Source organism: Oncorhynchus tshawytscha, linkage group LG01 (genome assembly GCF_018296145.1).
Source record: "Oncorhynchus tshawytscha isolate Ot180627B linkage group LG01, Otsh_v2.0, whole genome shotgun sequence".
NCBI classification, from domain to species: domain Eukaryota; kingdom Metazoa; phylum Chordata; class Actinopteri; order Salmoniformes; family Salmonidae; genus Oncorhynchus; species Oncorhynchus tshawytscha.
In genome coordinates this window covers 9647994-9664393 of record NC_056429.1, presented here as the reverse complement: position 1 = coordinate 9664393, position 16400 = coordinate 9647994, and the positions used below count along the sequence as shown (strand labels likewise).

Genomic DNA, 16400 nt, shown 5'->3' with positions numbered 1-16400 from the left:
GGAATAAAAGTTCTCAAATGTCATACTTGAGTAAAAGTAAAGATACCCTAATGGAAATGGACTCAAGTAAAAGTGAAAGCTACCCTGTAAAATACTACTTGAGTAAAAGTCTAAAAGTAATTGGTTATAAATATACTTAAGTATCAAAAGTAAATGTACAAAAATGTAAAATTACCTATGTTAAGCTAACCATATTGTACCATTTTCTTGTTTTACATATAGCCAGAGGCACACTGCAACACTCTGACACAATTTACAAACAAAGATTTTGTGTTTAGTGAGTCCGCCAGATCAGAGACGGGATGACCTAGGACGTTCTCTTGATAAGTGTGTGAATTGGACCATATTCCTGTCCTTCTAAACATTCTAGAATGTAACTCGTACTTTTGGGGGTCAGGGAAAATGTATGGAGTAAAAAGTACATTATTTTATTTAGGAATGTAGTGAAGTAAAAGTAAAAGTTGTCAAATATACACAACCGTTCAAAAGTTGTGGGTCACTTAGAAATGTCCTTGTTTTTGAAAGAAAAGTATATTTTTTTGTCCATTAAAATAACATCAAATTGATCAGAAATACAGTGTAGACATCGTTAATGTTGTAAATGACTATTGTAGCTGGAAATGGAGGATTTTTCATGGAATATCTACATAGGCGTACAGAGGCCCATTATCAGCAACCATCACTCCTGTGTTCCAATGGCACATTGTGTTAGCTAATTCAAGTTGATCATTTTAAATGGCTAATTGATCATTAGAAAACCCTTTTGCAATTATGTTAGCCCAGCTGAAAACTGTTGTCCTGATTAAAGAAGCAATAAAACTGGCCTTTAGACTAGTTGAGTGTCTGGAGCATCAGCATTTGTGAGTTCAATTACAGGCTCAAAATAAATAATAAATGCCAACGTATCCCCAGTTAGTAAACCCGTGATAGAGCGTCAGCAACCACATTCGCCGAGCCCTTCACATAAGCTATCTGTACATTATTGTTAGTAGGAACTGGTTACCTGACCTGGTTTTCGGCAATGGACCTACACAATCAATTATCACTCTTTCAAACGGTTCCCCTACCACAGGAATCGGGCAGAGTGGCGCTCGTGGAACTGTTTGATTCACTTTCCCAGTGAGTTGACATATGTGACATGTTTTACAAAATTGGACCACGTCAGACTTCAAACCTGGCCAGAAGAAATGACGAAGGACCCGGTTATAGGTCTTTGTGATCCCCAAGTGTCCAGACCACGCCTGGTCATGGGCGAGTGACAGCACCTGCTGTCGGAACGGTGTAGGAACAACCACTTGACACACTTCACTCCAGTCATTAATGGTGTCATGAGATGCCCATTTACTCATCAAAACTCCTGCTTCCATAAAGTAGGCAGTCTCTCTAGTTTTAGCTTCCTCAATGGAAATTACCGAAGCAAAACACTTGCGAAGACTGGTGTCTTCTTTTGACATTCAAACACCTTCTCAGGGGTGACAGACAAAAGAATGTCATGTAATTGGGGCGCGATTTCGTTTTCCCCTGCCTTAGTTTTTACGGGGTAAAACTGTCGGCAATGCAGAAGGAATACTCAGTGCATTGTCTTCTACCTCAACATTCTCAAAATAGAACTAGCCAAATCCACCACATCTCCTAGCTTGCGAGATTGTGCCCTCGTTAACACACAAGCAGGAAAAACATGTGGAAATGCTTGAACCAATTTCTCATCTGTAGTTCTGATTTCTGGGTTGTCTACTACCTCTAACACAGGAGTGACATTACCACCAGCAATATCATTCCCTAGTAGCAATTTTACTCCTGATACTGGCAGTGTAGACACTACACCAACACGGAAACGTCCTGATACCAAGTCTGACACTAAGTGGACCCAGTGTAATGGTACAGGTACGGTTTTTGTCTCTATCCCCTGTAATATGACATGTGAGCCACAATACGTTTCAGGAGCCAGGGTAAAGCATCAGTAATGATTACTGACTGCGCCGCCCCAGTGTCACGTAGGATTTGGATAGGCTTTTGATCAGTTGGTTCTCCTGTTAAGGAAACATAACCGGCAGAGATAAACGGTGCATAGACAGGATCCGGTTTCTCAAATGCTGAATCAACAACTCGATCCAATGGAAGATCCAAAGACTTGACTAAACCCAAACTTTTCATTTTTGGGGACGGTGACTGGGACTGTTTCGGTTTATTTTTCAAAACTGGGCAGTCCGCAATCACGTGACCCTTTGGTGACAGTAAAAACATTCACAGACTTCATGAAAAGGCTTAGGGTTGTCAGAGGAAAAGCGACCTGAACGAGGAACTGATGACGTAATCGTCCGGTCTTCAAAACGTGGTGCACCAAAGACAGTCGTGTGTCAAAGCGTACTCATCTGCCAACACTGCTGCTTGGGCCAATGTCACCACTTTCTGTTCATTTAAATGAACTACAAGTCTATCTGGGAGGTTGCTTTTAAAGTCCTCCAACAGCATCAACTCCCGAATATCAGCATAGGTGTTAGCTTTGCTGGCTGAACACCAACGACTAAACAGAGACTCTTTGTCCCTAGCAAATTCAACAAATGTACGGTGAGACGTTTTTTTGTGGTTCCTGAAGCGCTGCCTATAAGCTTCAGGCACCAACTCATAAGCCCGCAACACGGTAGTTTTAACTGTATCGTAATGTAAACTGTCTTCCAGGGAGAGAGCAGCTACTACTTCCTGGGCTTTCCCAGACAATTTACATTGTAACAGGAGCGACCAAACCTCGAGTGGCCAATGCAGCGCAGCGGCCACACGCTCAAACGCAGAGAAATAATAATCAACTTCCGACTCTCGGAATTGAGGGACTAAAGCTATGTTTTTACTCACATCGAAGTGGGCTTGATGATGAGCAGCTTGTGGAGTCGCACTGGAGCCAGCATCTAGCTCCAGTTGTCAGATCCTCACCTCCTTGTCAGCTTCTATTTTCCTAATTTCAAGTTCAAAATTCATCTGTCTCTCTTTATCTTTTTGCTCCATTTCTAACCGAGCCAGCCTCACCTTCAGCCTAGCAGTCCCATCTGAACGACCCGAAGCAGAAGATAAAGGATCGAATCGGGGCAATGTAAAGGGGGTACGAGGAACCCCTTCCTCTGCCCTGTCCTCTGACTTGGCATCAGAAGGTCTACCAGTCTCCTCTCCTTGCAATGAGAGAATCCGTTCTCTCACTAAACCCTCCCTGACTAGCACCAACAGCTCAGCCTTTAGGGCTTTCTCAGGGAATACAAATCCATAATGGTCAGCTATAGCTACAAGGTCTACTTTACGAAACCTCACCAAACAATCAATAGAGGGCGCTTCAAAAAACTTGGAGATGGCTGAGGCAGCCATCTTTTACAATGCAGTCTCCTGAACACACTAACTAAACAAGTAATCCAAACTCACAACCTACCATCACACCTCAATCACTAACCACAGAGAGAGCTCAGAGCAGCAGGGTCCGGTGGGTTTAATGGAAAGATCCCGGATGAGCCCCCATTATGTTACGCACGCCTCTATGAAGAGGGAACGCAACACCCTGCTACAACTAAACTCTCTGTGAAGCGAAAAGGGTATGGACTGTAGGTGCGAGTAAAAATGACAACAAGCAGAATGTGGTACCGTTTACAAGGACTTTATTCCTTTACACGGTAATATGGGGAAAAGGGGCTGGACGGAACCAAAGCAAAGAAAGTAAATCTCAAAGCCCCCCCCTCTCCTATCTTACCTGCCTACCCACTACTTACCTAATTTAGCACCACCTGGTGCCCTAACCAAAATACAAGGGGTGGTCCGCCCAGGTCTTACCTAGTGTGCCTAGACAGCGAATATGCTACGGGTATATGTATGCCCGCGGGCCTCTTGCCTAAGCACTCCCTAGGTGCCTTCCCCTTCTCCCCTGGGAACAAATTAAACAGAATATTAAACAATTTCACAAACAAACTAAGAAACAAAGGACATCAAATAAGTTCTATCTGAGCAACAAACTCACAAAACATACCAACTCTCAGCAATGAACTCCCAGCAATGAACTCCCAGCAATGAACTCCCAGCAATGAACTCCCAGCAATGAACTCCCAGCAATGAACTCCCAGCAATGAACTCCCAGCAATGAACTCCCAGCAATGAACTCCCAGCAAATCTCTCCAGCAAATCTCTCCAGCAAATCTCTCCAGCAAATCTCTCCAGCAAATCTCTCCAGCAAATCTCTCCAGCAAATCTCTCCAGCAAATCTCTCCAGCAAATCTCTCCAGCAAATCTCTCCAGCAAATCTACCTCCAGCAAAATCCTCTACAAAAAAGAGCCTGCTCCTGAACAGAACACTGGCTTTTATATAGCTTCTGAAGGAATGGGTAATTGGAGACAGCTGTGTCTTGACGAGGTGGCGGGGTCAGCTCTCCAATTAGCCCTGGAGTCGACCAATCAGGTGCTTGAGGGATTTCAGGAAGCCATTTCCTGAAATAAACACATGCAAATACACAAACTACAACACATAATCTGGGGAACGTAACACTACTCCCTTCACAGAACAGAGCAAACTGTCTCTAACCAGAATAGAAAGAGGAGTGGGAGGCCCCGGTGCACAACTGAGCAAGAGGACAAGTATATGAGTGTGTCTAGTTTAAGAAACAGACGCCTCAATGGTCCTCAACTGGCAGCTTCATTAAATAGTACCCGCAAAACACCAGTCCCAATGTCAACAGTGAAGAGGTGACTCCAGGATGCTGGCCTTCTAGGCAGAGTTCCTCTGTTAGTGTCTGTGTTCTTTTGCCCATCTTAATCTTTCCTTTTATTGGCCAGTCTGAGATATGACTTTTTCTTTGCAACTCTGCCAGGGTCGTATTAATATTAATTAGGGCTGTAACAAAAAAATTCAAAAAGAAAATGAAAACAAACTTTTTTATTGGACAAGTTCAGTTAGTCTCTCCCTGTTTCAGTTCATTTCCTTTAGTTTGATGCCTAGTGAATATGACTCAGGTCTCTATGGAAACATCCATGTAAAATCACCTTTGATTTTTACTCCGCTCTTTCCCTTTCAGGTCCATAGGGTTCTACTGCCCCTCTTGGAAACTGGAGCGCACTGCAGCTTGAGGATGAGGTCCTCATAACCTGTTGTGACGGATCCAACAAACATCCCCCAGTGAAGGCAGGGTCCTATCTCATCCAACACTTCCATGACTCTATAGGAGGGAGGAAAATTTCCCATGTTAAACTATGGAATGAACTGTACATTTTGTGGTGAATTTTAATACAAGTTTACTTTAATACAATAATAAATCCTCAAATGTAATTAGTTTGTGTTATACAATTATGTTATTGAAACAGAATAAGTAAGTAATGAGAGAATAAATAAGTCCAGTACAACCATTACCTTTCTCCTCTTTCACATCCCTCTATCATCACTCCATGAGGGAGTACAACCATTTACCTCTCTCCTCTTTCACATCCCTCTATCATCACTCCATGGGGGAGTACAACCATTACCTCTCTCCTCTTTCACATCCCTCTTTCATCACTCCATGGGGACGTCCTGATAATCTCTCCTTCCTCCTGAAGAGTAGGATTCCTTCACTACTCCTCACAAATGTAAAAGCATTGGGTTGGTGTTGGCATGGGCTGATATATCTGCCCATTTCCCCTCCCATCCTCCCTTTTCATTCTATTCTATCAGCCACACCACTAGCTCACCTCCACACAATCCATTTAGAAGTTAAAGACACACATTGGAATGAATAACAAAGGAAAACTATTACTAGATGAAGTTTAATGTTGTATTTTTATTTCCCATCACCATAAGTCATATTTAATAACTGAACAATAGCAGACCTAACTTCATCTGTTCCTGACTCTGGATAGTGGATCAAAAAGACCATCAATCTCCAATGATATTAAAGTACTATTCTGAACATTACTGATAAACTGAGTGGCAAGTCAAGATATCTGCTGATTTTATTGTTTGGTCAATAGCACCACCTGCTGGACAGGTTTAATTTTGCTTAACTGAGCAGTTTGGGAGTATGAAAGATGCCAAATTTCGGGCATGTTTCCTGGACATCTACATTGAACATACTTTTTAGTCCAGGACTAGGATTAATCTGTGTTCGTCCCATATAGTTTAGTTAGTTAGTTAGTGATACTACCTGTGGAGAGGAGAATTACATAGATTGAGAAAACTGAGTGGTTCTGAATGACAACCAATATACATCAACACCATGTGTCATGATTCATGGAAATGTACAAGATTAAAACATTGTATTTGATAAAAATAAGTATATTACATTTAATTCAACTATACAGTCAGACAAATTATTGTACAGAAAAACAGACCATCACATCTGGGGACCATCACCACCAGCATGACTAGTATCTATGTGGACCCTACTACAGTTTAACCAGCTCAGCTATAGACTACACCAGCATGACTAGTATCTATGTGGACCCTACTACAGTTTAACCAGCTCAGCAGTACTTTTACAACTACGTAGCCAAAACCCAGGATAGAGGGGCTGAGTGAATGTGGTCTGGACTCTGTGGAGGAGGGTCATTGTGTCAGAGACACCGTAGAAGGACAGAGTACCTGCCTTGTGATCCAGGTACACTCCTACTCTGGAGGACTGAGGGCCTGATACTTTAGTCTCAACATTATTGTGTCTGAAACAATAACCATCACTAAACCACTGGTACTGTAAACTCCAGGACTTGTTATTGAGTCCAAATATATTACCTGTCTCTGTTCTGCTGATGTCTTTATATGAGACTGCTGTAATAACATAACCACTCCACTCTATCTCCCAGTAACAGCGTCCAGACAGACCTTCTCTACACAAAACCTGGTAGTGGTTGGTGAATCTGTCTGGATGGTCAGGATATGGTTGGATTTGGCGTTTATAGGTCACCTTTCTGTTCCATTTAGACAGAGAGAGGTGTGTGTATGCTGTGTTTGGGTCCAGTGTGAGCTTACAGGAATCTGGGAGAAGAGCAGAGCAGAGATCAATGAGGGGAGTTAGAACAATAAGTTAAGTCAGATACTGTATCTACCCTGTCTTTGATTAGAGCACAGCAGAGATGAAATCAAAGAAATATGAGGAGTCAGATAGATACCCAGTCTTTGATTAGATCTACTATTGCTATATATTTCTAGAGGGATTGTTAGGAGTGTCAGTAAAAAGAGACTGTTAGTGACTTCACAGTAAAGAGACTCACATTGTAACAACTGTTCTCTGGTCTTGGGCTCTGGAGGCAGTACATCATCCACTATATTCACTACAGACACACAAACACATTGACAGAGAGAGGGAATGTTATCATCATACCATATTCCACATGTATATGACTAGTAGGGAACTTTCAATGGTCTAAAGTTGATGTTCTTATTATTTTCAACACACCTGTAGACGAGATCTTGGTCCATTCTCCTTTAAGGAAGTCCTCTAGTTTCTCTCTCAGTTCAGACACAGTCTTACTCACATCTCCAAAGTACTGAAGAGGATGGACAACAATGCTGGGTAAGTCTGAAGATACACTGATACTGGAGAGAGACTGATGACTCTGGAGAGGGAGGGACAGAGAGAGAGAGAGAGAGTGAGAGCGAGGGGGAGACAGACAGAGAGAGACAGAGAGAGAGGGGGAGACAGAGCAACCGCGGGGGAGACAGAGCGAGGGCGGGGAGACAGGATAACATAATGACTGAGATGAATAGCTTCACATTAAGTTAATTTCATATCACATGTTACAAGGTAGTTTAGTTACCTGGAGGAAATGGATGTGATCCTCTGTGTGTGAGAGCTGCTCCAACTCAGTGCTTCTCTTTCTCAGCTCAGCCATCTCCTGCTTCAGTTGCTCCAGGAGTCCTTCAGCTTGACTCACTTGAGCCTTCTCTCGGGCTCTGATCAGCTCCTTCACCTCAGAACGCCTTCTCTCAAAGGAGCAGATCATCTCAGTAAAGATCTGATCACTGTCCTCCACTGCTGCCTGTGCAGAACGCTGTTAAGAGAGAGAAAGAGAGAGAAAGAGAGAGACAGAGAGACAGTAGGTACAGTTGCCTCTGCACCACTTTGAGTTAGAACGCTGCCACCCTGCTCTCCAGGTCCACCAGGCTTTGTCCCCCCTCTTTGACAGGCAGGTACAGAACACCACTTGTGGCGCCCCAACCCCCCCATCTTCCTCCTCCATTGGCACAATACTGTCCTCCTCCTCCCCAGTCTGTCCCCCCAGCACTTCCCCCCTGATCTGTGCCTCTTCCCCAATGACAGGCAATATTTCCTGTGATGAACCCACCAAGCCCTTACCCACTAAATACATCAATACCAAGCCCTTACACTAAATACAATAAATACATCTATTCGAGATAATTGTAGAAATAGACAGACATGTCCCTATTTCCCCAAAACAATGGCAGTCTGAAAGTTATAACAGCAGTCTTTTATTTAACCAGCTTACCATTTATCTACTACCATTTGACCTTTGGTGTTTAACATTTAGTGGTTTGTAATCTAGTGGTTAAGAGTGTTGGGCAGTAACCGAAAGGTGGCTGGGTCAAATCCCCGAGCCGACTGTAACGCTCCGGGTGTCGTGGGTGTGGAGTCAGACGCAGGAAACAGAGAGTGCAATACTGTGCTCTTTAATGCACTCACGCAACACTGGGTGTTCCAAAACCAAATGCCCCAAACACGGGGATGAAAACAGTACAACAGAATACACGACCAGGAACAAACACGTTCCTCTACTACATAACTGAAGGTCACAATAATTAATCCCTCACAAAGAACCAGGCGGGCCGGCTGTCTGTCTAATAAAGCCCAACTAATGACTCACTAACAGGTGCTAGCAATAAACATACAAGGAGGGGGAGGAAAAACAATCAGTGGCAGCTAATAGGCCTGCGATGACGACCGCCAAGCGCCACCCAACCGGAAAAGGGAGCCACCCTCGGTCGGACTCGTGACACCAACTAGCTGAAAAATCAGCAAATCTACTTTTTTTTAGGCATATTTAGGCAGAATGTCTGCCAAATGACTCACATGTAAACGTACACTTGGCATCTGTGAAAGGATGGCAGGTAGCCTAGTGGTTAGAGCCAGTAACCGAAAGGTTGCTCGATCGAATCCCGGAGCTGACAAGATAAAAATCTGTTGTTCTGCCCCTGAACAAGGCAGTGTCATGACGTTGGCCTGGGGGGGGTAGGTTTATGACAGTCATAAATACCTCTTCCCCCTGTTTTCCTCTCTCTACCCTACTGAGGTTACATTCGCAAAACCCTTGGTTAATATAGAGATTCTGGGAACATCAGAAGGCCGGGAAATGAACTATATTCTGGCAATCCGATCAATTGAACATATGCAGTGGTACTTATTAATGAATATGATGTCAGTTCGGTTGTCATCTGAGACATTCTCATCAATGATAAGATGACAAACTCTTCAGTGGAAAGTCTATACATCAGAATTATCGGATTCACATGGAATTATTGTTCAATTTAAATGTTTGAATATGAAATTATTCGTGATGGGATGAAATGTGATTTTAGCTTCTAAAATGTGAGATTTGGGTTTTAATAAGATAGGGCTCTGCTCAATCAGTGGCCCGCCCCTGTGAAGGGACATGGGCTATAAAACTTTTCAAACATGCCCTCCTCTCCCTTCCTATATAAGCCCTTGACAACAATATAACCTCCTGTTCCGATGATGTGAGGACGACGGTCCGATGTCAGAATGGTTCAGGTAATAACTACAGAACGAAGCCAACATCAGCGTGAGCTTGGTTGCGAATGGTATGAACTTTGAACTCTTATTCACTACAGAAGTGATACCTCCTAGCCGTTGAGTTAGCAACAGCCGCTGCAAATGAGGGTTAGGAAGGAACAGAAAGAGTATCCCGTCTATCACACAACGACATTACTACAACGTATACAGTTTACCAGCAGAGACATTCTCGGTTGGGCAACACGGCCTTCCATCTACCACCAACCTACCGAACTTCAGCTCAGAGTAAATATTTATTGCATTTGATACTGTATTTACGATAGCACAGCTTCGCCCTTTATTCCTCATTCTTCCCGCTCTTTCACTCAAACCCAGCCCCTTTTCTTTTGTGTAACAAGCTGTCATATCTGTCCTGCCCGCCAGGGACGTTTTCCTTTATGACGTATTTGTAATCAAGTTATGAGTTAATTATGTGTATGTGTAATTCTGTGTGATTAGTTAGGTATTTAGTAAATAAATAATTTGTCACACCCTGACTTTAGTGTTCTTTGTTTTCCTTGTTATTTTGGTTAGGTCACGGTGTGACATGGGTGATGTATGTGTTTGGTCTTGTCTAGGGGTTTTGTATGTTTATGGGGCTGTTTCCTTTCTAGGTGTTTATGTAAGTCTATGGTTGCCTAGATTGGTTGTCAATTAGAAGCAGGTGTTTATCGTTGTCTCTGATTGGGAGCCATATTTAGGCAGCCATGTTCTTTGGGTATTTTGTGGGTGATTGTTTCCTGTGTCAGTGTTTGTGCCACACGGGACTGTTTTCGGTTAGTTCACGTTTATTGTTTTGTATTTGTGTTCATGTTGAGTTTTTCTTATTAAAACATGGACACTTACCACACCGCATCTTGGTCCGATCCTTGCTACACCTCTTCAGAGGAAGTGGAAGAAATCTGCCGTTACAGAATCACCCACCACAACAGGACCAAGCAGCGTGGTGACAGGCAGCAGGAGCAACGTAATCAGGACTTATGGTCTTGGGAGCGAGATCTGGACGAGGTCACTATTTGGGAGGAGATAGACAGGTGGGCGGCTGACCAAGGAGAGTGCTGGAGCCCGCCTGGGATTCTCTGGAGCAGTGTGAGGAGGGATACCGGTGAATGGAGTCAGCACGGCGGCGCGGTAGGAAGCCCGAGAGAGAGGCAGCCACCAAAAATGTATTGGGGGGGCACACGGGAAGTGTGGCTAAGGCAGGTAGGAGACTTGTGCCAGCTTCCTATGCATACCGGAGTGAGAGAGGGTGTCGTATTGGTCAGGCACCGTGTTATGCGGTGGAGCGCACGGTGTCCCCAGTACGCGTGCTTAGCCCGGTGCGGTACATCCCAGCTCCCCGTATCGGCCGGGCTAGGTTGAGCTTCCAGCCATGGGCCATAAAGCCGGCTTTACGCATCTGGTCTCCAGTGCATCTCCTCGGGCCGGCGTACATGGCACCAGCCTTACGCATGGTGTCCCCGGTTCGCCTGCACATCCCAGTGCAGCCTATTCCACCTCGCCGCACTGGTCAGGCTACGGGGAGCATTCATCCAGGTAAGGTGGGGCAGGCTCGGTGCTCGAGACCTCCAGTACGCCTTCTCGGGCCGATCTATCCGGTGCCATCTCCACGCACCAGCCCTCCGGTGGCAGCCCCCCAAACCCTGTTCCTCCTCCTCATACTCGCCCTGAGGTGCGTGTCCTAGGCCCAGTACCACCAGTGCCGGCACCACGCACCAGGCCTACAGTGCGCCTCGTCTGTCCAGCGCTGCCAGAGCCTTCTTCCTGCCCAGCGCCGCCAGAGTCTCCCGTCTGTCCTGAGCCGCCAGAGCCGCCAGTCTGCAAGGAGCCGCCAGGGCCGCCAGTCTGCAAGGAGCCACCAGGGCTGCCAGTCTGCAAGAAGCTGCCAGAGCCGGCAGTCTGCAAGGACCCGCCAGAGCTGCCAGTCTGCAAGGAGCCACCAGAGCCGCCAGTTTGCAAGGAGCCGCCAGAGCCACCAATCTGCAAGGAGCCGCCAGAGCCGCCAGTCTGCAAGAAGCCGCCAGAGCCGCCAGTCTGCAAGGAGCCGCCAGAGCCGGCAGTCAGCCGGGAGCCGCCAGTCAGCCAGGAGCCGCCAGAGCCGGCAGTCAGCCAAGAGCCTCCAGTCAGCCAAGAGCCGCCAGAGCCGCCAGTCAGCCAGGAGCCGCCAGAGCCGCCAGTCAGCCAGGATCCGCCAGAGCTGCCAGTCAGCCAGGATCCGCCAGAGCCGCCAGTCAGCCAGGATCCTCCAGAGCCGCCAGTCAGCCAGGATCCTCCAGAGCCGCCAGTCAGCCAGGATCTGCCAGAGCCACCATTCAGCCTCCAAAGCTCAGTCTGGCACTTCCGTCATCATGAAGTGCTTTGAGAGACTAGTCAAGGACCATATCACCTCCACCCTACCTGACACCCTAGACCCACTCCAATTTGCTTACCACCCAAATAGGTCCACAGACGATGCAGTCTCAACCACACTGCACACTGCCCTAACCCATCTGGACAAGAGGAATACCTATGTGAGAATGCTGTTCATCGACTACAGCTCAGCATTTAACACCATAGTACCCTCCAAACTCGTCATCAAGCTCGAGACCCTGGGTCTCGACCCCGCCCTGTGCAACTGGGTACTGGACTTCCTGACGGGCCACCCCCAGGTGGTGAGGGTAGGTAACAACATCTCCACCCCGCTGATCCTCAACACTGGGGCCCCACAAGGGTGCGTTCTGAGCCCTCTCTTGTACTCCCTGTTCACCCACGACTGCGTGGCCATGCACGCCTTCAACTCAATCATCAAGTTTGCGGACTACACAACAGTGGTAGGCTTGATTACCAACAACGATGAGACGGCCTACAGGGAGGAGGTGAGGGCCCTCGGAGTGTGGTGTCAGGAAAATAACCTCACACTCAATGTCAACAAAACAAAGGAGATGATTGTGGACTTCAGGAAACAGCAGAGGGAACACCCCCCTATCCACATTGATGGAACAGTAGTGGAGAGGGTAGTAAGTTTTAAGTTCCTCGGCGTACACATCACAGACAAACTGAATTGGTCCACCCACACAGACAGCATCGTGAAGAAGGAGCAGCAGCGCCTCTTCAACCTCAGGAGGCTGAAGAAATTCAGCTTGTCACCAAAAGCACTCACAAACTTCTACAGATGCACAATCGAGAGCATCCTGTCGGGCTGTATCACCGCCTGGTACGGCAACTGCTCCGCCCACAACCGCAAGGCTCTCCAGAGGGTAGTGAGGTCTGCACAACGCATCACCGGGGGCAAACTACCTGCCCTCCAGGACACCTACACCACCCGATGTCACAGGAAGGCCATAAAGATCATCAAGGACAACAACCACCCGAGCCACTGCCTGTTCACCCCGCTATCATCCAGAAGGCGAGGTCAGTACAGGTGCATCAAAGCTGGGGCCGAGAGACTGAAAAACAGCTTCTATCTCAAGGCCATCAGACTGTTAAACAGCCACCACTAACATTGAGTGGCTGCTGCCAACACACTGACTCAACTCCAGCCACTTTAATAATGGGAATTGATGGGAATTGATGTAAAATATATCACTAGCCACTTTAAACAATGCTACTTAATATAATGTTTACACACCCTACATTATTCATCTCATATGTATACGTATATACTGTACTCTATATCATCTACTGCATCTTTATGTAATACATGTATCACTAGCCACTTTAAACTATGCCACTTTGTTTACATACATCTCATGTGTATATACTGTACTCGATACCATCTACTGCATCTTGCCTTTGCCGCTCTGTACCATCACTCACTCATATATCTTTATGTACATATTCTTTATCCCTTTACACTTGTGTGTGTATAAGGTAGTAGTTTTGTAATTGTTAGTTAGATTACTCGTTGGTTATTACTGCATTGTCGGAACTAGAAGCACAAGCATTTCGCTACACTCGCATTAACATCTGCTAACCATGTGATTTATGTGACTTAAATTATAAATTTAAAATTTGATTTGATTTGGTGCACGGCTCACTCTGTTTGCACTTAAATTATAACATTTGATTTGATTTGGTGCACGGCTCACTCTGTTTGCACTTAAATTATAACATTTGATTTGATTTGGTGCACGGCTCACTCTGTTTGCACTTAAATTATAACATTTGATTTGATTTGGTGCACGGCTCACGGCACTTAAATTATAACATTTGATTTGATTTGGTGCACGGCTCCTCTGTTTGCACTTAAATTATAACATTTGATTTGATTTGGTGCACGGCTCACTCTGTTTGCACTTAAATTATAACATTTGAAATGTCTCTATTCTTTTTTAACTTTTGTGAGTGGAAAGTTTCCTGTTAATTTCTGATGGTTTATTTCACGTTTGTTTAGTATTTATACCACCTGCTTTGGCAATGTAAACATATATTTCCCATGCCAATAAAGCCATTTGAATTGAATTGAGAGAGAGAGAGAGGTTATTCATGGTTATGTGATTAGGTAGCCCCACCTGCGACTTCAAAATCAGTGTCTTCCTAATAGGGAATGTCCTCTTTGTGTAACGGTCAAGATGTTGGTTTTTCCTGCGGTAGACCTGGGTTCATATCCCGTTGGTTACATCATTAAGCAATCTGTTTTCTGAAAGGGGTCCAGACAGCCTGTTCCCAAAAGTTGGATTGGAGAGGGGCCCCTCTCCTCTCTCAGACTGAGAGAAGTGAAATGGTGTGTCTCCTCTGGTCAACAATACTCACCTTGAGAGACTCTACAGCCTGTTGGAGCTCCTTCAGCTCCTTCTCTCTCTCCTGGAATCTCTGCTGGACCTTCTGCTGACTTATCCTCAGCTGCCTCTGTGGAGAATCACTCTTCAATGAGCTATCAAGCTTTATTTGTCCAGTATATCAATAGTATAGTCATGTGACATGGGGCCCATTGAAGATGGTATAAGAATATTTTGAAGATAAATACACACCGCAGAGGATAAAAACTAGAGTACTCATTTTATTTTACTAGGCAAGTCTGTTAAGAACAAATTCTTATTTTCAATGACGGCCTAGGAACAGTGGGTTAACTGCCTTGTTCAGGGGCAGAACAACAGATTTGTACCATGTCAGCTCAGGGGATTTGAACTTGCAGCCTTTCGGTTGCTAGTCCAACACTCTAACCACTAGGGTACCCTACCACCCCTAATAGTTAATAGGGAATTGTAAATAGGAGTTGGGTTTCTGTGGATCTGTGGAATGTCAGTCATGAACTCAGAGCTACGTGTGCTACATTTGGGGTCTGTGTTATTGAAGAATAACCTCAGTTGCTAACAATAGAGATTAAAATGTTGAGGAAGTGTCTGTGAAAATATATCATTAAGTTGTTATGGGAATGATTATAGTTTTAACAGAACACAAATCAGGGGAGCTGATTGGGTGTTTGATAACAAATGATAATGGTGTTTGACTTTAGAAAATGGTGATACATTTGGAGAATCTTGGTTAACATATCTTTATAATCAAGGTTTGTGTTCAAATTTGTGACTCGATTTCATTTGAATGATCTCATATTCAATCAGACTTAGTTCCTACTGTATCTTTAATTCTTTGTTTAATAGACAGTCACCAACAAGTTGTTCTGGTCTTACCTGTTTCTCAGTCCTCTCTGCTGCAGCTGACACTGTATCATGGCCTTTATGTTCATCCATTGTACACAGATAACAGATACACTGCTGATCGGTACGACAGTAAACCTCCAGCAGTTTGTCATGATGAGAGCAGATCTTCTCCTGTAGTTGTGTGGTGGCTTTGACCAGCTTGTGCTTCTTGAAAGCAGGATATTCATAGTGAGGTTGGAGGTGAGTCTCACAATAAGAGGCCAGACATGCCAGACAGGACATGAGGGCTTTCTGCTTTCTGGTCCCAATGCAGAAATCACACGCCACATCTCCAGGTCCAGCATAGCACAGAGCAGGAGGGGGAGCAGCCTGGAGTCCTGTCTTCTTCAGTTTCTCCACCACTTCAGCCAGCACAGTGCTCCTGTTTAGAACAGGCCTTGGGATAAAGGTCTCTCTGCACTGTGGACAGCTGTAGAAACCTTTCAGATCATCCTGATCCCAGCTTTCTTTAATACAGCCCATACAGTAACTGTGTCCACAGGCAGTAGTCACCGGATCCTTCAGTAGATCCAGACAGATGGAGCAACAGAACAGTTCCTGATTCTCTGCCATTTTGGTGCTCTCTCTCGTAGGTTAAGCAATGGCAGTGTTGAAGATTACTTTCTGTTCAGTGTCAAAGATGACTTTCTGTTTCATGGAACTCTACACCAGAGGACAGGGAGTGGCTTCCTACTGGGCTGAGTTCTCTGTATGTAGAGGGAGTGGCTTCCTACTTGACTGTGTTCTCAGTATGTAGAGGGGGTGTGGTTTCTTTGATAAGGAAGTAAAACAGATTGTTGGGTAGTAGGCAGAGATAGTCAGTATTTATGTTACATGTATTTGAAATACGTATTTTAATTGCTTCTGAGTATCTTGTCTTATAAATCATACTGGGCTGAACTATACTCCAATGTATTTTTGTATTTTCTAAACACTAAATACTTTTCGATACAATTTTTTAGAGCAGTTCACATCTTGTGGCCACCTTTCACCCTGCATTGGTATCGGCAGTCTGATAGTACTATGGTGTGATAAGAGTGTC

At 45.0% G+C, this 16400-nt stretch overlaps 1 protein-coding gene and 1 long non-coding RNA gene across 2 annotated transcripts; both read right to left on the bottom strand.

Annotated features, from left to right (window-relative positions):
• Window positions 1-5306: 5306 nt before the first annotated feature.
• Window positions 5307-5771, bottom strand: LOC121847276. The gene is made up of 2 exons (XR_006084186.1): window positions 5429-5771; window positions 5307-5371 (listed from the first exon to the last, which is right to left on the bottom strand). It is a non-coding gene; the product is annotated as an uncharacterized LOC121847276 (long non-coding RNA).
• Window positions 5772-6255: 484 nt separating this feature from the next.
• Window positions 6256-16000, bottom strand: LOC121838835 (tripartite motif-containing protein 16-like). The gene is made up of 6 exons (XM_042327484.1): window positions 15350-16000; window positions 14472-14567; window positions 7750-7983; window positions 7389-7548; window positions 7204-7263; window positions 6256-6967 (listed from the first exon to the last, which is right to left on the bottom strand). The coding sequence occupies exons 1-6, from the start codon at window positions 15929-15931 to the stop codon at window positions 6444-6446; spliced, it is 1656 nt and encodes a 551-aa protein (XP_042183418.1). The 5' UTR covers window positions 15932-16000; the 3' UTR covers window positions 6256-6443.
• Window positions 16001-16400: the final 400 nt, after the last annotated feature.